This window comes from Equus asinus, unplaced genomic scaffold (genome assembly GCF_041296235.1).
Source record: "Equus asinus isolate D_3611 breed Donkey unplaced genomic scaffold, EquAss-T2T_v2 contig_193, whole genome shotgun sequence".
Classification (NCBI taxonomy): Eukaryota; Metazoa; Chordata; class Mammalia; order Perissodactyla; family Equidae; genus Equus; species Equus asinus.
The window spans coordinates 1,938,100-1,960,552 of record NW_027224842.1 but is presented as its reverse complement, the minus strand read 5'-3'; the positions used below and the strand labels follow the sequence as shown (position 1 = coordinate 1,960,552).

At 44.3% G+C, this 22,453-nt stretch overlaps 2 protein-coding genes across 10 annotated transcripts in view; one reads left to right on the top strand and one right to left on the bottom strand.

Annotated features, from left to right (window-relative positions):
* LOC139043208 (sodium/hydrogen exchanger 9B2-like) overlaps positions 1 to 5,009 on the top strand; it is a 61,666-nt gene extending 56,657 nt beyond the window's left edge. For all 7 annotated transcript variants that reach the window (XM_070503501.1, XM_070503500.1, XM_070503499.1 and 4 more), the window contains 2 exons: positions 1,656 to 1,792; positions 4,679 to 5,009. In XM_070503501.1, the coding sequence (XP_070359602.1) occupies positions 1,656 to 1,792; positions 4,679 to 4,900 (359 nt within the window). In that variant the 3' untranslated portion in view covers positions 4,901 to 5,009. The remainder of the gene's footprint in view (positions 1 to 1,655; positions 1,793 to 4,678) is intronic.
* A 15,011-nt stretch (positions 5,010 to 20,020) lies between these two features.
* Positions 20,021 to 21,705, bottom strand: LOC139043205 (ral guanine nucleotide dissociation stimulator-like). Of its 3 annotated transcripts, none has more exons than XM_070503494.1 (4): positions 21,451 to 21,705; positions 20,954 to 21,075; positions 20,657 to 20,748; positions 20,021 to 20,322 (listed from the first exon to the last, which is right to left on the bottom strand). In XM_070503494.1, exons 2-4 carry the CDS (start codon positions 21,061 to 21,063, stop codon positions 20,261 to 20,263), a joined length of 264 nt encoding a protein of 87 aa, XP_070359595.1. In that variant the 5' UTR covers positions 21,064 to 21,075; positions 21,451 to 21,705; the 3' UTR covers positions 20,021 to 20,260. The 3 variants fall into 3 exon arrangements, with proteins under 3 accessions (XP_070359595.1, XP_070359597.1, XP_070359596.1); XM_070503496.1 differs by having other exon boundaries at positions 20,681 to 20,748; positions 21,451 to 21,691; XM_070503495.1 differs by lacking the exon at positions 21,451 to 21,705 and having other exon boundaries at positions 20,022 to 20,322; positions 20,954 to 21,209.
* Positions 21,706 to 22,453: the final 748 nt, after the last annotated feature.

Genomic DNA, 22,453 nt, shown 5'->3' with positions numbered 1-22,453 from the left:
CTCCCTCAGAACATTTCAGCCCAGCTTCTGCCCCATTCCACAACCAGCCCCGCCCTCACCACGGTCGTATTGCTGGATACACGAAATACGTGTTAGTCTTGACTTGACTTGATCTCTCAGCAGCATTGGACGCTATTGACCTCTTTACAACACTTTTTACGTTGAATTTTTACATTTTCCAGTGCCCTCTGAGTCTTCCTTTACACTATATATGGCTTAAGTGCTGCTCTTCCTCCAAGTTCTTTCAAAAGATTTCTACACTTCACGCTGGGTATCATTTCTCTGAGCTCAGCTACACTCAGTGGCTTCGATTATAAACTATGTAATTGCAAAATCTTTATCTCGAATTCAACATAGCCAGTTGCTGCTTGGACATCACCACTTGTAAATCCCACAAAACTTGAGGCTCAGTGTGTCCAAGGCTTCCTCATCATCCTCCCCAGACTGCTCCCTCCTGGGAATGGGATCGTCCCTTTTGTATCTTGTACTTAAGGCAACAAATACTTTTGAAAATCTACCACGCTGGGAAAAATACCCTCCAATAAAGAGCCACAGAACCTTTTCATAAAGAAACCATGTTGCAGATTCACAATAGAGCATCAAGCAATGTCTGTCTGGTGTTTTACCAGCCTCTTGAACTTGAGAAAGTTATTTATCCTTTCTGATCTTCATTTTTTTTCAACTGTAAAGTGAGAATAATTACTCCACAGGTTGTAAAGATTAAGTAAAGAGATGCATTTAAAGCTTAATACAGAACCTAGCACAGAGCAAGCACTCAACAAATGTTACTTTTTCAAAAACCACCCTATTACCTAGTACTCACCTTAGCTTTGCCTTTCTCAGGTCCGGTAGCTTGCCTTGCCCTAGTCACAATCTCTTATTTTGCAAATCAGAATGAACTTACCTTTATCAGCAAAGGATTCTGAAGGACTGAACGAAGTAGCTGTACACATCAGCCAGGGTGATGGGCAGTCAGTGCACACACCAGTATGGGGAAACAGGTGTAGAAGCCAGTGTCTATTCTGACTGGTCAGTGCCCAGCCAGCTCTCTTCTGACTGCCTGATTGCCTCCATACTTGCTGATAAATATTTTGAATATCACCTCTGGTCTTATCCTCTGTAAAGAATTCTCAACCACTTTGATGAAAATATTAAGTTTTTTCTCTTCTTCGCCCTCTTACCGGTATATTTACACTGCACTCACCTTTTGGTTCTTTATGTTTCTGTCTTCCTCTGACTTTGGAGTTCATGGAGGCAAAGTCTGTACGTTATGCGTGTTTGGGTATCAGAACCTAGTCCAAATTCTGTTATGCGTAGTTATAGTTTAATAAATTCTTGTTAAATAAACACATGGGAAAAAGTGTGGTTCTTGCTATAAAGCATAAGATAAATAACATTCAAATCTCCTTTGTGGAAATTCAAATATATTTAGTTAATTTCTGGCTTTAATTTAGGGCAAATACCTTCTTTTAAACAAATGGTCTGATTGATCCTTAATATTGATGTTTTGACAAATTATGCCTAATCATTTTTGTATTTTTAATCTTTTAATGTTTTTAGATTATTTCTGTTGATAGAATTTTGAATCAATAATCAGGAGATTCCATTTCTTCCCCAGTATTTCGTTATGTCTAAAAATTGAGTATTTCTTACAGGCCTTTGTGTTGCCACCCTGGGTATTGCAGTACTGATACGAATTTTGACTACATTTCTGATGGTGTGTTTTGCTGGTTTTAACATAAAGGAAAAGATATTTATTTCATTTGCATGGCTTCCAAAGGCCACAGTCCAGGTAATGATGGATCTTAACTCCTATTTCAATATGATCCCTTAAAATTTTGAATAAGAGGGCTTGTCCAAATTTGGTGAACAAAAGTAACTAAAGTTTGATTTATGAAAAGAATTTTTACTAATCTACTCTAAAAGTTTTATTTTTGGTATGCTGATTCCTTTAATATGATGGCTCATTTAAATTTCTTTAGATCTCCAGGGTACAACTGAAAATCCAATAAATCCCTATGTTACTAGAAAGCAGTAGTAGAGGGAGGGAAGAGTTTGAATTTTCATCAGTCAGAGCTCTCTGAATCACCTAGAGATTTTTCGTTTTGATGTCTTCTAAGAAGAGAGTGAAACAGAAATAGCGCGGCCCATGTTAGTGTTTGGAAATACTTCACTGTCAATATGATTGATGATCAGTTATGCTCAACCTCGGTCTTTATATATAATGGAGAAAGATTTATTGAGAAACAACTCAGAAAATGCTTTATTGATTTCCTAGATTATTAGTTAATATTAAATTTTTCAAACTAGCTGTACTTCCTGTCAGTTGTCTCAATCACATGACCCAAAATTTGTGCACTCTAACAAGGCACTAACAGGTGCTTGAAATTATTGACCATGCATTTGGTAGAATACCTATAATTGCTAATTAAATTAGAACTGTATAGATTATCATTTGTTGCAAATAGCCCTGATTGTATTGTATATTTTCAGACTAATTATAGCAAACAAGATTTAACTGTTGCATCCTTGATTATTTTGCAATTATTTAAATATGTAAATTTCTATTTCATGAGATGAAAATCAGATATTTTTAATTTAGGAAACTTTGAGGGTTGTGTATGCTCTGTAACTATATGCCAGATTTGGTGTGGCTATAGGTTTGGGCATTATCCCAGAGAAGTTTTTTTTTCATCAGACTTTGAAAGATGTCTGGGACATAATGGCTAAGAATACTGTGAGGTTTATATGGTACAATAAGTGGAATAGTTTCTCCCTCAGTGTCTCCAGCTTCTACACTACTTCTGGTAACTTTATTAGGTAACTATCAAAATAATTACTCTAGTAGCTTTGGTTTGAAAGATTTGTTTCTAAAGGTTAAAATTTGAAAGACAGCACTTTCCTGCTGTCAAAGCAAATTTATAATAAGGAGAAATTATCTTGGATGTGGTGAATAATATATGTACTGTGAAGCAAGTATTGTATGGAATTTTCTTTTTTCTTCTTTTGCCACTGCCTAAGAAACAAGACTTTCTTGTATGTTTTTTTCCATATTAGTGTTCTTCAAACTTTTTGGTCCATGACCTGCTGTAAGAAATATATTTTAAATCACAATATATTTTAAATCAGCATACCTACAAACCTCAAAACATACACACACAACGGAGAACTGAAAGAGAAATATACATTGTAATGAGTGCAGTTCTTGCCAAGAATTCTTGAAATGTTGAATTAGTTATGGTACAAGGAACCTGAAATAACAAAGAGCCCTCACATACAGGGACTAAGTGAGATAGATTTTTCCTTCTCTCCCACCAGCAGTCCAGCATGGACACTCCAGAGCTGGCAGGGTGACACTGTCCTCAGCATGTGCCTTCCATCAGTTCACCATTTCTCATCAGGGGGAAGGGGAAAAAGAATGATGTGCAAGTGTCCATTTCTCTTCAGGGAACAATCCAAAAGTAGCATTTATCACTTCTGCTCACCTCTCAGTGGCCAGAACTTAGATATATAGCTTCATCTAGTTGCAAAGAAGGATGAAAAAAAGTCTTGGTTTGGACAGCAATGTGACCAGCTAACACTCAGGAGTTCTAGTTTAGAAGGGAAAAGGGGCATTCAGATATTTGTGGGCAATTAGTAGTCTCTGCCATTGTGTCTCATCCACACCAGCATTCTCTCTTCTGATTCATTGTCCTAGAGGACAACATTGTTGTGTTTTGTGGAATAAGGGAATAACCAGATTGATTAATATATTATTTTCCCAAGTGCACTAATATGGCATTTTGCCTCTAAAAGAAAATGAAGGTTTTCATAATACTTCCCAGTAGACAAATTTTAAATAAAACATTTCACCAAGACCTAAGGCAAAGAGTTCACCAAATACCTAATAAGATTACCTTCAAGTTTTGACAGTGCCTACCACTTTCAGGTTTCTTTATGTTTAACAATTAGTTTAGCTCTATAGCAATACATATTCTTATGTTTTTTCATTTAAAACTTTGCCATCTTCCAGTAAGTATCACTACACTTTTTTTAAAAGATTGGTATCTGAGCTAACATCTGCTGCCAATCTTCTTTTTTCTTCTTCTTCTTCTCCCCAAAGCCCCTCAGTACACAGTTGTACATTCTAGTTGTGAGTGCCTCTGGTTGCGCTATGTGGGACGCCGCCTCAGCATGGCCTGATGAGCGGTACCATGTCCACCCCCAAACTAGCAAAACTCTCAGCCGCTGAAGTGGAATATGCAAACTTAACCACTCGGCCACAGGGCTCACTGCACTTTTTCATCTTGTTCTTTTTTAATTCCAGATTCCTGAAGATAAAAGAGTGAGATGACCAGTGACTTTCTTTACTCATAAGGAATTTAGTATACAGAATCGTCTTATAGTCAATTATATCATGAGGCTGTATTTACCTTGTGTTTTGAAATATATTTGCCTGATATTTTTGTAACCCTGCCTTCTGCAACTAAGTACATATGAATCACCATCCCTTCCCCATGCCAGGGCAGGAGAATTTTCAGAATACCAAAACCAATTGCAGTACACTTTGAAAGAAAGAACTTTCTTAGTTGAACAAAAGAACAAGCAGTTTGTTTTTGCAAATGATAAAATAATTCACCTTTTTTCTATGTGCCTGTCTTATATGCCTGTGTCCAACTTTACCATTAAACTTTTACAGGCTGCAATAGGATCCGTGGCCTTGGACACAGCAAGGTCACATGGAGAGAAACAATTAGAAGAATATGGAATGGATGTGTTGACAGTGGCATTTTTGTCCATCCTCATCACAGCCCCAATTGGAAGTCTCCTCATTGGTTTGCTGGGCCCCAGGCCTCTCCAGAAAGCTGCACATCAAAATAATGATGGAGAAGTTCGAGGAGAGCCCTCTGAAGAAGTTTAGAGGTGAAAAGAGAGAATGCTAAATATATGATTAGAAAGCTGTACCAGAGGCTGCTTTTATCAAGATAGATATTGAAATATATAATATTTAAGCTTAAAATGTAACAGAACTTAAAGTGTGGTTATTTCTTTAAACAGCATTTTCAGCCATTACCCTTTCCATGTAGGTGGTAATGTTCTACATTTCTAGCCTGATTTCTCTATCTTCTTCTTTTTGCTTCAAACACTCCATCATTATCTTAATCTGTGTGGGGAGAAATACTCTTTAATGTACTACCACGATATCAGATTAACAGGGGAAAGACCGAGTTCGGTGTGGCGTTCTGCTGGCCAACAGCTCGCTCTGAGTGACTGTTGCCGCCACAGTTTTATGATGCGTGGCCACCTAGCCTCTCATGCCTTGAGTTGTTTTTGGATCCTCTTTTCTTTTTAAATACATTGTAATCTCTCATCAGTTTCTCCCCTCGCTTTCCCTGTTAATCTGCCTCTTCTCCATTTCTGCCCCTCTTACTACCTTTCTGTGAAGTATTGTAACTGATTGGCCCCACCAAAATTTTTATGTACACAAAGTATCTTCATTGGCTCTTCCTCTTGCACCTATTTGGATGACAAAAGCCCTCATTCAACTTCCTGCCTGGCTCCACAGAGTCCCCCACTTCAGTGGCCCCTCTGAGTTTGCCTCCCGCTAAGACGTGCCCTGGTCTAGCCCTTTCTTAGTTGTTTCTTGTGACCCACGTCTTCAGGCTCTTCCTGTTCTCTAGGTGACAGAGAGCCAATTTTCAAATCTATGCCACTCTCAAGAATATCATATTAATCAGGGTAAGTTAAGCTGCTATAATGAAGAAACAAGAAATACAGTACTTAAAAGAAAATGGAAATTTATTTACCTCTCATGAAACTGGCTGCCTGGTCGATGCTGACAGGGTTACTCTGCTCATGAGGTCTACTGAGATTTGTGTCCTTTTTTTTTTCGGAGGAAGATTAGCTAACATCTGCTGCCAATCCTACTCTTTTTGCTGAGGAAGGCTGGCCCTGAGCTAACATCTGTGCCCATCTTCCTCTACTTTATATGTGGGACGCCTGCCACAGCATGGCTTGCCAAGTGGTGCCATGTCCGCACCCAGGATCCGAACCAGCGAACCCTGGGGCCGCCAAAGTGGAATGTGCGAACTTAACCGCTGCGTCACCAGGCCAGCCCCGATTTGTGTCCTTCTGTCTTGATGTTCCGCCACGCCCTAGCTTAGGACACAGGTTGGAAGTAGATCTCTCCCATGTCTCCTTTCTAGCCTTCAGGAAGAAGGAAAAAAGAAAGTCCAAGGCAAGCAATTTATTTTTAAGAAAGTTGTGAGGAAGTTAGACACATCTCTTCTCTTACCTTCTATTGGTGATAACCACACCCAGCTATGAGGAAGCTGAGAAGTGTCTGTCAATAAACATTCACATTCCTATGAAGATGGAAAGATCAGATTTGGGAGTCAGAGGTACCATTGTATTGGGTGTTACCATCACTTAGTAGCATGTTCTTGCATGTTAACAAGGGCTTTCTAAAGATAGTACCTTTGACCAAAAAACTGACTTCTGTGGCAGGAATTTCAGACGTTGTGACATGACAACAGAGATGATATTAGAAGAAAGGCTTATCTGCATAGGTCATATTTTATCCCACTTATTCAACAGACCATCTTGGCTTTTGTGTATCACCCGTAAGTTTCTCTTTAGTCTAGGTCAACTCCTGCCTAGTTGCTAGAATAATCATGTTTAAATACAGTTTACACCTTTTATCATGCTGTATACCTGAAGCGTTTATTACTTATCACTTCCCATCTAAACTCTTTAATCTAGAATTTGAAGTTGAAGCTAATCTTGAAGGAGATATTAAATACGTATTAAATGAATGAATTAGAATCTTCTGATCCCACCAAGCTGATCTGCATATAGCCTGTCCACTCCTCTCGTCATTAGACTACCATTCCAGCCACTGCCACCATGACTTTCACCCCTGTCCAAAACTAGCTTAATTCTTATTAAGCTAACACAATATGAAGCCTTAACAGGCTTAATTTTTATGTCAGCCTGACACTGGTTACTCCATGGTAATATATTCCCTTAGTGTTTGTGCTGTCAGTTTGGACTGGGTTAATTCATGCCGAAGTTCAGACAGATGTTTCAAACTGCACTTCGTTGGTTAGGTGCCCCTTGGTGGTACCATAAACCGAATGCTCATCTGGTCCTCCACTTTCACAGACTCTGAAACTAGATCCATTCAACAAATACTTACTAAAGGGCTTTGGTGACCCAGGCACATTATTAAGACTAATATTGTTCGTGTCCTTAAGGATCTGACAGTCTGATAGAAGAGAGAGACAATTAAACAAGAGATTGAAGAATGGTGTGATAAGTGCTGTGAGGCAAGAAGTACAGGAGTGCTAGGGAGCTCGCAGCAGGAGCCCCCAGCTAATCCAGGGGGTGGCCTCGGCTGGGACATGGGGGACGATGAGGACCTGGACAGCAAAGGGCACGTGAGACCGAAGGGCGCAGCAGTTAGCGCTCGTTCCCCCCTTCACCAGTAGTTTAAGTACCAGGCTTTGAATACTTACTAACTTATACAAAGTACAGTTAGTATAAGTAAATGAGAATGTTATTATAAATATCCAAGTCCCCAAAGAAGTATCAGAAATGGAACTTCAGTGTGAAGAAATAGTTGAAGAGCCCACTAAGCCCCTGCCGATAGCGTGTTCCATTTTGCACAGCAGGCAGCAAGCTCTTTCCTCCCTCTCCTCGGTGGATGGCCACTGTCTAAATCTCTGTGACTCTGTCCAGTACTGGCCTCTGCAGGGCTCACCGTGTGAAGTCTCAGGTTCATCACCACATCCTAAGTCACAGTTCTTGACTTGGTTGGTGAACTCAGAGTTAACTTGATACAGAGTGTTGACTCCCACCAAGCTAATTTACTCCACCCCAACCACAGATAGAAAGGGTTACTTTAACCTCTGGGTGCCTGAAAGAAGGCTGTATGTACCCTACACACACTTCTGTCAGAGGACTTAGAACCTTTTTTCAGTTTTTTTTTTTTTTTTACAGGTTTGTCTCCTATTAAATCAGCCCCTTAGGGGTGGGAGCCTTGCCTTGGTCATCTTTGAATCCTCAGCACTTTGCACAGGGCATGGAACACAGTAGGCATTTAATAAATGTTTGTTGACCAAATCAGGAGATCCTCTTCCAGTATCAGAAAACTCCTTGCCACTTAAGAGTTCAGATCTTAGACTGCTTCATCTGTCTCAGTCAGCGCGGGCTACTACAGCAAAACACCATAGACGGAGGGGCTTAAACAGCAGACGTTGACTTTCTCACAGTTCTAGACACTTGAAGTCCAACAGGAGGGTGCCAGCACGATTAAGCTCTGATGAGGGCTCTCTTCCTGGCTTGCCGATAGCCTCCTCTCCCTGTGTCCTCACATGGTGGGGAAATAGAGGGGTTTGGGGCAGAGTGTGCAGCCTCTCTGGTCTCTTCTTATAAGGCACTAATCCCATCATGAGAGCCCCACCCTCAAGACTCGTCTAAACCTAGTCACCTCCCAAAGGCCCTACCTCTAAATACCATCACACTGGAGGTTAGAATTTGCTGCGACACAATTCAGTCCACAGCAGGGGTGTCAGAGTTCCAAGGATGGTGCTAGATAAACAGAATAAATTCTTGTTCTTCAGTGCCCTTTTCTCCTAGGGCTGGTGTCATCCATCTTCCCTCTGAGAAGCTCTTTTTTTTTTTAAGCAGACTAAGTTTCAGCTCTTTAAGTATTAACTCCAAATAACCCTGATGAGATTTGAGTGTCCTCAAAATTTCCTCAGCCATAGATTTGCAAATGATCTCATCCATTACATTCTTTAAAAATAATATTATTTTTTTCTGATTACAAAATAATATATTTCCATTGCAGAAAATTTAGAACACAGAAAAGTGCAAAGAAGAAAACTGAAACTACTCTTAATGTAAACACCCATTTTATGATTCTTTTAAATTTTGCTCTTACAGTTTTGGGAGGTGTCTTATTTTCAGAAAGATATATCATCCACTGAATTAGTTGGGTGAAAGGTAACATAAATACTTTATATTTGAGTTCCGTGAAGATATATAGATTGAAGAATTTTTGTTGTCTATAATGAATGCTAAGCTTTCCAAAAAAATCATTTATTCACCTGGTAATATTCAAATATTCACTTTGCAATGAATAAAACAGACAAATCCCTGCCTTCATGGAGCTTATGTTTTAAAATCCATTCATTCACTCACTCGAAATATTCTCATAACATGCCTACTATGTGCCAGGCATTATGGTTGCTGGGGAATACAGTGATGAACATGATAGTCAAGGGCTCTGTTGGTGGAACTTGTATTCTAGTTGGGAGATTGACCCTGTGGGGAATACAAATATGAATGAGACATGATACTTGCCTCCAAGAACCTTACAAGAAAATAAAATATGTACAAATAGCTGTAATCCAAAGGAAGGATTCAGAGTCTGAGTGAGGGGAACTTCTTAAAGGAGATGACACTTGAATTGGACCTTCAAGGGTGGCTATGGTTTGCATTGGTGGGTTAATATTAGGGAGTAAGGTGAAGAAAGGGTTAAGTAGGTGGAGGGCCAGTATATTAGCAAAGTTTAAAAACAGTAAAGCTTAGGATATAGTAAATGATTGACACTTAAGGTTGATAGAATTAGTGAGAGGTAAGACTGGAAGAGAAGATTGGCACTTAATTCATACCAAATATATCATTAGCCAAATTTCTATTTTTATTGAAGTGCTTTCAGAAGTACAGAACCATTTATATAGAAGATATTTTAAAAACTATTTTTGGGGCCAGCCCCGTGGCTGAGTGGTTAAGTTTGCGTGCTCTGCTGCGGTGGCCCAGGGTTTCGCTGGTTTGGATCCTGGGCTCAGACATGGAACTGCTCGTCAGGCCACATTGAGGCGGCGTCTCAAACTCCACAACTAGAAGGACCTGCAACTAAGATATACACCTATGTACCAGGGGGGATTTGGGGAGATAAAGCAGGGGAAAAAAAAAAACAAAGATCGGCAACAGTTGTTAGCTCAGGTGCCAATCTTTAAAAAAAAAAACTATTTTCATCATATTAAATTTATTCAAAACTGCTGTCATGAATAAGGTTCTCCTTGTTCCTCAGAAGTTTTTTGCTTTCAATGGCATTGATGCTAATATAAACAATTTAATTATTTTTAAGTTGCTGTTAATTTTTTACGAAAAAAAATATCAGATGTTTCTTTAGATGTTGTTTAATCCATTATTAGATGTTCATCACATTGTCCTTAAATAAATGAAGGACATTATTTTTTAAACATTTCTGAACGTATTTCTATATGAATAATTTCTGTAGTTCTCCGTAGCAGGTGGGAATTGCTTCATGCCATTTTGGGAGCAAGTAACATCACAAGTGTTAGTTGACTAACTCAAATCTGGCCTGAGCCCTCTGACCTGGTGAGAATTCCAAAACGCCATTTGTTGATGTGCCCTTCACTTCTTTAGATGGACCCGGAAGCACTTCACCTCCAGCAGTCCACTGCATCTGAGGCACAGAGCCGTGCCCTGGAGGTCATCGGACTTCTCTCAAAGGTCCTTCCTCCCAGTATCCTTGGGGATCTACCTGCTTTCCCTTTCCCTACCATGAGAACAAAGCGTTTAACCCTATAAGCACAAAAGACTTTGTCTACTCTTCTAAAACAAGGAGGAAAATAACTTTCCATCTTTGCTGAGATGTCTACACCATGCTGAAGGTGGGAGGGGGTTACAATGAAAAGAGAATTTCTCATTGTCACCCAAGAAAGAGTTGTAATCTGAATCAGATCTTAAGTGATAAATAGGAAAAGGAGAAAGAGAACACTGCCGATAGACAAACTAGAAAAAACACAGAGGCAAAAAGGAGTACTGTCTGCAGGAGGAAAAGTTCGGATTATCACAAGAAAAATTAGATACAAAAGAGCAGTTTGTCCTTCTAAGAAGTTTGGATATTCTCCCATAATAGTTGTTTTTGTCTATATTTTAGGAAGCTTGGAGGAACCTTATAGACAACCTTTGGGATTGAGAAATCAAGGCTTCTGGGCCCACCTTCAACCAGAGCAGTTCTGCTTTCATTTGTTTCCTATGAAGGTTATTTTGTGAGGGGGGAAAAGCCAAAGGTTCTATACTGATAACAGGATATTGTGTTTACTTTGTACCAAGCCCTATTCCAGACACTTGCCAGGTATCAATTCATTTATTCTCACCACCACATCCTTTACAGTGAGAAAACCGAAGCTCAAAGAGATCATGTAATTGCCGGTGGTCCCATAGCTAAAAAGTGGCAGCGCTGAACTTTGAACCCTGACGGTCATGACCCCACAGACTATGCCCTTTTACGATTGCACTATACTTAAGCTGATTTAAGGGGAAATACGATCTGAGTTTTGATAAATTACTTCTGGCACGTGCAGCCCCTGGCGCTGTTTTTTGGCTAACGGGCTCTGTGACGTCAACTCTGTCCCTGGACTTGTATAACCCAGTAGGTCAATAGTCAGAAAAGACTGAAAACACATCAGGCGGTCCCAGGTGATCCTGGAACCCACGCCTCCGCAGGCCAAGGCGGCCGCCAAGCCACTGGAAGGCGCCGCCGCCGCCAGCCCCGCCCCGCCCCCACCGGCCTGCACCCTCAGGCCCCGCCCCCGACCCCCGACCCCCGACCCCTGCCCCCTGCCCCCTGCCCCGCAGGCCGGCCCGCCCGCTCAGGCCCCGCCCCCGCCCCGCCGCCGCCACCCGCCCCGCCCCGCCGCCCCCGCAGCGCCCGCCGCCTTCAGCCTGGCCCCGTGACCCTCGCAGAGGTCCGCTCCTGGCGGCTCCTGCCAGAGCGGCGCGCCGTCTCCGCGGCGGTTGCTGGGTGCCAGGGCCGCTCCTGGGGCGGCGGGGGATGCTAAAGGAATTGTAGGTAGGGTCCATTTTTCTCGACACTGCCCCTTTCCAGGCCCCGGGGCACCAGCGCCTCGTCCCCCGCGCTGGTCCCTTCCGGCGGCCGCGGGAACGCCGCTCCCCCTCCATTCGAGGGAGCGCCCGTCTTCTCCCCACGACGCGGGGCACAGCCGCGGACCCCTCCTCTCCCCCGACTCGGTCCTTCACGCCCTCGCGTCCCTCGCATCGCTGCTCCTGTTCGCTGCCTCCTCTCTCTCGTCTTACAGGTACTCACAAGTAAGAAAAAAGCGGGTCTGTCAGTCCAGACCGCACAATCCATTTTATTCAGCGCAGCCTGTTGTACAAATAGTGAATACCTGCACAGGAGCCTTCACGCGCGCCTGTGACTGGAGACGTGGCCCAGGATTGGCTGCTGATGCAGGGAGAGCGCTCCTCCGTGCTCCTTCACCCTGCCCCGCTCCCGGTGTTGGCTTTCTCACAGTGGACCGCGCTGTAGCTCAGTGCGTTTAGAGGATGGGACAGCTGTTGCACATGCACCGTGTGTCAGGCGCATCATTTAGGAGGCCGCCCAAGAGCTCTGCAGGCCCACGCCAGGCCCCTGACGCCCTCCAAGTGTGCCCTGTAGTCTGTGACAGATCAGACGCAGTGATGGAGAGGGCGATTGGCCCGGTGGCACTGAGGGAGGCCACACCCTACTCCCTGGTTTTTCGCAGGGAGGTAAATAGAACTGTTATTTGTGCAATACAAATGCAGAAAATTAACAGATTATTATCACATCTAAAACATTAATGCGCCAAACGTCTTAGTCGTTTGGCACATTATGAAAACCTATGAAATGCTATTCATATTTGTTACTTTCTATGAGTACCAGAATTTATACTTGTGTTTCTGTCAGTTGATTCTCTCTTGTCATAAGCTCCTGCCCATTACCAGACAAAAAGAAAGAGGCAGGTGCAGGGATAGTAATATATAAGGTAACATTTTGATAGCAGTCCTCTTTTTGTGCATAATTTTCATACTCATCCTGTTTATACACTCTGTGAGATAGAGTTAGTTAACAAAACTCCATTTTACTGAAGAGGGAACTACATAATGACATTGAACAGGACCTGGAACATAGTAAAATATGCATTCAGTATATATTTGTTGAAGAGATAAATGGATAAGATTCTCAAGGAGCCATGCCTTATTCACCTTTGTAATCCCGACACCCAGAGCTAAGTCTAGCAATAGTAGCCCCACAAATATGAGTCAGAGAAGTTGAGTGACTTGCTCAGAGATGGGCATATGTCACATCTTTTTAAGGAATCTACTGCTTTGCCAAGCGTTGTGAATACAACGGTAAGGAAGACTGGTAAGATTCCTGTTCTCATGGAGGTTAAATTCTGGTGAACAAAGATAGAAAATAAACAGGTAATATATGAACAAGGAAGTGTTGATAATGGTGAGTGCAGTGAAGAAGTAAAACCGTGTGAAGTGAGAAAGACTAGGGGAGGGGTTACTTTAGATTGATTGGTTAGGGAAGGCCTCTCTGAGGAGCTGACATTTGTGCTGGCCTCAGTGATATAAAAAAGCCAGCCACAGGGGCTGGCCCCGTGGCCGAGTGGTTAAGTTCGCGCACTCCGCAGCAGGCGGCCCAGTGTTTCGTTAGTTCGAATCCTGGACGCGGACATGGCACTGCTCATCAGACCACGCTGAGGCAGCGTCCCACATGCCACAACTAGAAGAACCCACAACGAAGAATACACAACTATGTACCGGGGGGCTTTGGGGAGAAAAAGGAAAAAATTAAAAAATCTTTAAAAAAAGCCAGCCACAGAAATATTTGGGGCCAGAGGATTTCAGGTAAAGGGAACTTCAATTGCAAAAGCCGTAAGGTATGAAAGAGCTTGACTCTTTCAAGGAACATCATAAAGACCGCTGTAGCTGGAATGTAGAGACAGCGGTACAGGATAAGCATGAAGAGATAGGGAGGGGCGAAATCAGGTAGTGCTCTGAATCAGCCATGGCAATATACCCATGGTATACATTTGGAATGTATGTAAAGTGTGATGAGAAACTAGTACAGAGTGTTTCGGAAGGGAGTAATCTGATTACTTTATGAAAAGGTTTGTTCCACCTGTCATGTGAATGGGTCATAGGGATGGGGAGCAGATTAGTAGCAGAAGACACTTGCAGTAATCCAGGAGGGAAGGAAGGACAGTAGCTTGGGCTAAAGTGGTAGGAAGTAGATGGCTGTGAGATAGATTTGGAGGCAGAGCCTACAGACTTGATGATGTTTTAAATATAGAGGTGAGAAAAAAAAGGGGAGCTCCTGATTTTCATCTTGAGCTTGAGTGGATGGTTGTGCCCTTTACCAAATGGAAAAGACTAGGGAAGAAATTGTGTGTGTGTGTGGGGGGGGTATATTCTTGTTTTGCTCACCTTAAGTTTGATGTGCTTATTAGAAATCTAAAGTAATTTGGGAGTCGAGTTCTGTGTAAGGGACGAAAGATAAAAGTTGAGAGTCATCAGCATGTAGGAAAAACTACCTAGAGAAAGTGTGTTTGTAGAGTATTCCAATGATCAGAGGTAACGCCGAGGAAAAGAAGCAACCAAAGGAGATGGAGAAGGAGTATCTGGTGAAGAAAACCTGAAGAGTATGATGACTTAAAAGCCAAGACAACAAAGCATGGCCAATGGTATTGAAACATGCTGAAGAGTCACGTAAATAAAGAGATCTGACCATTGGATTTTGGCAACATATGGTGATGTGCTCTGACAAGCACAATGAAGACGAAACGTGACGTGAAGAAATGGACATAGCACAGACTTCTCAAGATACTTTACTATGAAGAGTTGAGAAACGGAGGTAACAGAGGAATATGTGGGGTCAAATTAGGGTCTTAAAGATGGGGATAAAAAGGCTGATGGGAACGATCCAGTAGAGAGGGGGAAAAATTATAGTATAACAGAGAATGTGTATATTAGAGGAGTAAAGTCTTTGAGGAAACAAGAAGGAATAGGATCCAAAGAACTTGTATGAAGTATTGGCTTAGAAATATGAACATAAAATTTACAGTAATAGGAAGAAAGGTAATGAGTATAAGTAGAGATGCAGGTGGATGGGTAGATTCAGTGATTAGAAGGTGAGAGAGTTTCTGCCTGATATTGATTCACTTTTTCTCAATGAATTATGAGCATGATCAGTAAGAGGAGACTAGGGATGTTTGGGTAGGCAGTTTAAGGGGCAAAGGGAAAGTAGAAAATAATCATTGGGAGGACAGAAGGCAATCATACTTGTCTTAGTCTGGGACGCTGTTATAAAAATACCATAGGCTTATAAAACAACAGAAATTTAAGAATTTTTTTTTCTCTAAGTATACTTTTTTGGTGAGGAAGATTGGTCCTGAGCTAACATCTGTTGCCAGTCTTCCTCCTTTTATCTTTTTTCCTCCCCACAGCCCCAGGACATAGTTGTATATGCTAGTCGTAGGTCATTCTAGTTCTTCTATGTGGGATGCTGCCACAGCACGGCCTGATCATAGGTCCACACCCCGGATCCAAACTGGCAAACCCCAGGCCACTGAAGTGGAGCACACGAACCGAACCACTCAACCCTGGGGCTGGCCCCTAAACAACAGAAATTTATTTCTCACAGTTCTAAAGGCTAGGAAGTCCAAGATCAAGGTGCCAGCCTATTTGCTGTCTGCTGAGGGCCCAATTCCTGGTCCATGGATGGCCAAAAGGGGCAAGGGAGCTCTCAGGGTCTCTTTTAATAAGAGCCTTAATCCCATTCGTGAGGGCTCTGCCCTCATCACATAATCACCTCCCAAAGGCCCCACCTTCTAACACCATCACGTTGGGGGTTAGGATTTCAGCCTAAGGATTTTGAGAAGACACAAACCTTCAGTATATAGTAATACTAGAGGAGCATGGTAGCATCGCTGGGCTCGATGGAGTGGCCATTTGATATTTGTGGCCTTCTGAGTGTGTGGCTGAGATAGGGTGGAAAAAAAGATGATAGGAGCCAAGGAGATCAGGAGCTGAAAGACCAGAGTGTGGGGTGGGTAGACTGCCTGGGGATTACTGGTTAGGTTCGTAGCTAAACTAGTTCTTGAACCCAATCTCCTGACTTTGCAGCTCAGTGGGTTACCATTTTACTGAGAAGTGATTCAGATCATTACTCTTTTGTGCCACTTACCCTTCTAGTTAATATAAAAATAAAAAAGTAATTGTGGCCTGATTTTTTTTGGTCTATATATCAAAATTCTAGACTTCATAGGCTGGTGCTTCTGTCTCTCTTGTCCCTTTAATATTTACTTGTTAAATTTTTTGGCTTGGTTTTCCTGGTGTTGTGGGGTGTTTTTTTTTTAACCATTTCCATCAATATGTGTTTATTAAAGTACAGAAGCCTACCTCTTAAATGATAAAGGGAAGGTGAAGGATGAGATTTGGAAATCTCGTTGCCTGTAGAGCTGGGATGACCAGTGACAGGGAGGCCTGATCTGTGTTCACTCTAATAACAATCGTAATAATGGCATTTGGATAGCCCTTTACATTTTGTGCTATGCTTTTATTTTCTCATATCTCATTTGACTTTGTAACTAACTTTTTCAGATGAGGAAACTGAGGCTCAGAGGGGTTAAGGCTCTTGGCCATGGGCACAGCCTAGTAAGCGGCAGCATTATTACACTGTTCTGATACTGAGGCTCACGTTTTTCACTGCTGAAGTTTGCCTAAGTGTTTACACTCCATTATATCCAAAGTGATATCAAAGAAAAACTCTGCTAGGTAGAAAGTAATGGCTGGGTGCAGTCCTCTTACAATGCAAAAATTGTTTGTATATGTTTAAAATCCAACAGTTAATGAGATTAGATATTTATCTACCATCCACTGTGTTAGGTAATTCAAAGAACTCGGAAATGATTATGAAATTTAAACTGGTAGGGAAATAGATGGAAATGCAAGTCATTAAGAGACATTTCTTGGACCGTCTCCCACATACCTTATGTGCTTACACAATACCCTGAATTGACTAAATTCTATATGCAGAGGAGAATGCAGTACCAGTGACATAGCGGACTCTCAGTGAATATTTGTCAAATAAAAGAATGATAATAGTTAAACAAGCAATTACAGTAGTAAGGTGGATGCTGTGAGAAGGGGTAGATGCTATGATAAGGATGCATCCTGGGGGCCGGCCAGGTGGCATAATGCTTAAGTTTGCACACTCCCCTTCAGTGGCCTGGGGTTCACAAGTTCGGATCCCAGGCATGGACCTATACACTGCTCATCAAACCATGGTGTGGCAGCATCCCAGATACAAAATACAGGAAGACTGGCACAGATGTTAGCTCAGTGGCAATCTTCTTCAAGCAAAAAGAGGAAGATTGGCAACAGATATTGGCTCAGGGCCAATCTTCCTCACCCCCCCAAAAAAAAAAAAAAAGAATGCAAAGTGAAGAGAGCTTCCACAAGAAGGACTTCTTACACTGACATAGAGTTTGCTGAGCAAAAAGCAGGGGTGTGGGGTTAGAAGGCAGCATACAGAATGTAAAGTCTCAGAGATGTGATGCATGGCAAGTTTGAAGAACTGAAATTTCATATGCCTGAAGTTTAGAATGTCAAGTGAAGAATGAAGAGATAGGCAGGGACAAGGTTAGCCCTTATTACAGAGGGCTCTGTAAGCTATGTTTAAGGAATTTGGACATTTTTCTTCTATGGGAAGCCATTGATGAATATTAAGCAGGAAGTTCTCATAATTGCCCTACATTTTAGAAGATTACTCTGGATTGTGGAAATTCCACTGGGGAGGACCAAGACTGGAGGCCCTTATGGTGTTTTGGGGGAAAGGTGCTTATGGCCTGGACTGAAATAATGGCAATTTATATGGAGAGAGATGGACAAAGTTTTTAAATATTTAGGAGCCTGATTTAACATGATCGAGTAACTCAGTGGATGTCAGCAAGGAGGGGTAGTGCATAGAAGGAATGACTCCTCGGTTTCTAGTTTGAGCAACTAGGTAGATGGTGGCTCCAATCTCTAAGACAGGAAATTCTCTGAAGAAGGAATAGGTTTGGTGGGGAAAGGTCTTGAATTCAGTTGTGCGTATGTTGAGCTTAAGATACTTGTAAAGACAATCAGGTAGAGATATCCAATGAATAGTTAAATATGCTAGTCAGAATCTCAAGAGAGCTTCTCTAGGCCAGGCTCATTAGCATACTGGTCACCATTAGAGCCACAGGAGTGAAATACATTGCTTAAGAAATGTATGGAGAGCAAGAAGAGAAGAGGGCATAGGGCAGAATGCCGAGGAAGTCTAACATTTCAGTGCGCATTGAGGAATGGACAGAGGAAAAGAAGCCTGTAAAGAAGACCAAGAAGGGACAAGCAGAGGGAGAAGGAAGACAGAGCAAGTGACAAAATGATGTAAGAATTCCAAAGGGGAAGACGACTGCCAGTTTGGTGGTACACCTGCAGGAAGCTTTCCTTGGAGTGACCCTCAAGCGATAGACAGATATCATTTACAAAGAAGAGATGCGGTGGGAAGGTATTCCGAGCAAATAAAAGAAAACAAATAATGCGTGGGAGAACATGTAACAGTTTAATTGACTGAAATGCAGGGTCCAGAGAACTCAAGAGAAAGCTGACAAGATAGTTTGTGCCATGTTGTGGAAAACAGATTCTGGGTAAGTTGTTGGCAACTGTTCTATAGGTGAGAAAAACCAATGTGTTTGGTGCTAAGGGAAAGAGAATAATATAAAGCATACTCTGAACCGTGGAATGCCATTTTATTGTGGAAACAAGATCTAGGCACTTGAAAAGAATATAAATTCAAGATAATATCTGATTATTGAGAACAAACACCAAATACTATAGGAATTTTAACAGTAGCAAAGTCTATTTGAATTGGAATAGTAGTTTTGCCCAGAGTTGTATTTTTCTGATTGAACCTTAATGCCAGCTAGTCATTATCTTAAAAAAGAAAAAATAGATCTAGTTTGAATGCTCTTTATAAAGAATATTCTGTTTGTGGGTATGACTCTCAAATTCATTTGTTAAAAGATTTATACTGTAGTTGTTTTTAGTTGATGACCTTTGATGTAAACTCAGACTTGTCTGAAAGACAGCAACAGTTCCAAAGACTTCAAAGGAATACAGCCTCACAAACACAGAATTGATGCACATTGATTTGATTTTGGAATGCTGATACAACCTTGCATACCTGAATAAATTTCCTCTTTGTCCTGGTGTATGATTGTTTTACATTGTTGGCTTCAGTTTTCTAATATTTGTAGAAGACAGTAATTGCTCATTTCTGAGACTTGCTGTTCTCAAGTTTTCCCTACTTTTAAACTCTAGTTTTGCTTTTAGGGTACTGCTGGGCTCATAAGATGAGTTGGAAAGTGTTGTCTCTGGTTATATTTTCTGGAACAGATTGTTGGGAGCACTAGGTTTCTGGAGGGAGACCTGGCTGAGGCCCTAAAAGCTGCATCCCACAGCTTTCCCCTTGGATAGGCAACAAGCAGGAAATGGTATTCGGAGTCAGGGACCAGAAGCCCAGGGGGATCCAGTCTAGGTCAGAGGTGAACAGGGAGCCCCTAGTGGGCCCGAGAAGGAAGAGTCCTGCCTGCCCATGGTCCATGTCCACAGGACCTTCCTCTGGCCTCGTCCTCTCTATGTGCACGTTTTGAGCTTTTGACGGTATTTTCCCCACTTAGAGCTGAAGCCATTGCGGAGACTGAATCAGAAAACAAGGTCCTAATCTGTGTGCAAGAGAAACCGGGAAAATGTTCCCTCTTCCGGCAGAGTGTCGAAAGGCAGCCACTGTCCTGGGCAGGACGTGTGCTAGGGACAGGCACGTGCTAGTTTGACAGACACGCCCAGCTTAGTGGTTGTGGCTCTGCCTGAGAAAACGCCTCCAACCGCTTAGTCCCAAGAGGTCGGAGGGGCCCTCTCTGCTCCTGGACAGGGTGAACCACACTGCAATGATCCTGTTCTCGGCGGGAGGGGCACTTGGGCACGTCCTTCAGTAGCCAGGGAGGGGACTGGCACTTCTCCCTTCTCCACATAAACTGAGCCGCTCACTCTGGGAGATTTCTAAATTCGAGGAGGAATGTGAGTTTCTGGATCTGGTTTCCATGAGCGCTGCGAGCGAAAGACTCACACCTCCACTCCCAGGATTAGAAAGAAGCAACAATTTAATATAATACTCAAACGGAGCATTTACCATTGACAACAAAATATGGCCCCGCCAAATAGGGAAATAGGTGCTGGGCAAAAGGGGGGAGGGGGAAGAGGGGTTGGTGCCTTCCCTCGTGGCCAACAGGGGACCCCAAGAAATGGATCACAAAGTTCTCCTCATCAGAATCAGGGGAGGTGGCCCTGTGCACCCTGAGTATCAACGCTGTGTCCCCGCTGTAGCTCAGCTGGTCTCAGGAGGGTCATCGACCACCACCACTGGGCCCTTGGTTGGGGGTCTGGTGTCTGGAGAAAGAGAGGCATTTCCTGAGCGGCCTGCCCTGGAACCACAGTGCACACCGCATCCCGGCCCCCACTGCGCTCTGTGCTCCAGCCCTGTGCTCAGTGCTCAGTCAGCCAACAGCACCCCATCTGTCCCTGACACAGGGGCTGATATTTAGCGTCACCCACTTCACAGAGGAGGAAACCAGTCCCAGAAACGTGAGTGCAATCGCCCAGGACGGGACTGCTCAGCAGTGGAGCTGGAACCCAGGGCCAGCTGTCTGCCTCCCCAGGCCCACGCTCAGCCTGAATGTTTCCTGAGCCCATGGTTTCAGCCACTGCCGGTCTGGACACTCACTCTGGCCTGAGCGGTTCTTCTTGCCTTTGAAGAAGAGTCGAATCTTTCTGACCCAGTGGTATCGGGGCTCCAGCTGGCAGGACAGGCTGTAGCTATGGGACAGAGCGGAGCTGGGAGCTCTCAGGAGCCACACATCACATGTGCGTCCTGGAGCCTGCCAGCAGCTGGGGTCGAAGGGCCCCAGGGGTCGCCATGCAGTCAGATCAGGGGCTGACCATGGAGCAACGGCCATGGGCTCTGGAGCTGGTCAGCAGAGAGAGGCTGCCCTGCCCTCCCCCAACTCCTGACCCGACTCACCTCTCCTCCTTGCTCAGGGGCTCCACGGCCTGGAACCAGGCCCCAAAGTGCTCGTCGGGCTGCACGGTGTACAGATTTGCAGCCTCCTGGAGCAGCTCGATCTCGTCCATCAGTTTGAATTGCTAGGACAGAGCAAGCACAGGATGCCCACAGGGCCTGAGTGGGGGACCCTGCAGGGCTCGTGGAGGGGGTGAGGAAGGGGGCAAGGGGCCAGTCTGGGGCCTTTGCCCACTTGGGAGCCCTCCCTCCCTGCGATTCCAGTCAGGGCTTGCCTGCTCTCACACTTGGCCCAAAATAGCTCCTCCTCCAGGAAGGAGTCTTTGATGCCAGCCCTTCCCCCACCCGCCAATGCCATAGGATCCCTAGCTCTGTATATCGAAGTGGGCAAATAAATGTTCCACCCTGGGGATTGGGCCAGAGGGGGTCCTGCCCACTGCGGGGGGGGGTCTCTGATTTCCAACCCCCACCCTCCCCACCGGGAGGCCGCAGCCGCTTACCTCATTCCATTTCCGACAGTTGAGCACATTGCCCTGGAAAGCAGACAGCCGCAGTCCATCAGAAACAGCCCCCTGGGGCCAGCACTAGCCCCCGTCCACACCTCTTGCAATGTTGCACTACTGCCAGTGGGCAGGCCCATCCAGAGCCCGGACTTGGACCTGGGCCAGTCTCTGGGCTCCAGAGCAGGGGGCGCAGAGCAACTGAGGCAACAGACCTTGTGACCCAACCCTCTCTGATGACACGTGGGGAGACTCAGGCCTCAGGCAGGAAGGGACAGCTCAGCGTCTGATGTGCTTCCTGACTGGGAGGGGCCCGACTTCTCTTCCCTCACTGGCAGGGCCAGAGGGAGACGCTGAGTCCAGCTCAGACACCACCTCCTGCGGCCACACAGTCAGGCAGCTCTGAGCCTCAGCAGCCCAGGGAACCTGGACGGTGGCTTATGCAGAGCCTGCATCACCCACTGGGGAGATGGGCCTGACACCCCAACTCCCACACGAGGCTGGAGGCCCTGCTGAGAGGACCTTTGCCAAACGCAGAGAGCTCAGGGCTCAGGACAGGACTCTCTCCTCCCCACCCTCAGGAGCCTGAGCCCCCGGACCCACCTCCGGGCTCACTCACCTCCACAAAATCCTCCATCGTAGCGTCCAGCAGCTCCAGGGACTGGAAGAACGTCACCAGGGAGGGGACGACACCCTGTGCCGCCATCGGGATGGGCATGGCGATGAGCTCCCGCTCTCAGGTGCCCCCATGAACCTTCCCCTGAAACCCCTCAGCCCAGCCTCCTGCCCACCCCACGCTCCCACACAGAGCAGCCTAGGATCCTCGGGACACCCCAACACACACAATTCCCTCCCCCGCTCCCCGCCAGGAACACCAAACTCCATCAGTCAAGTCCCAGGGCTGGCTGTTGGCCCCTCCCAGGGGCAGTGGCCCCTGCCCTTCCCCACCCCAAATCTGCCCTGCTGCCAGCCCTTCCAGGCCTCCTCCTGCTCACTGCCACTG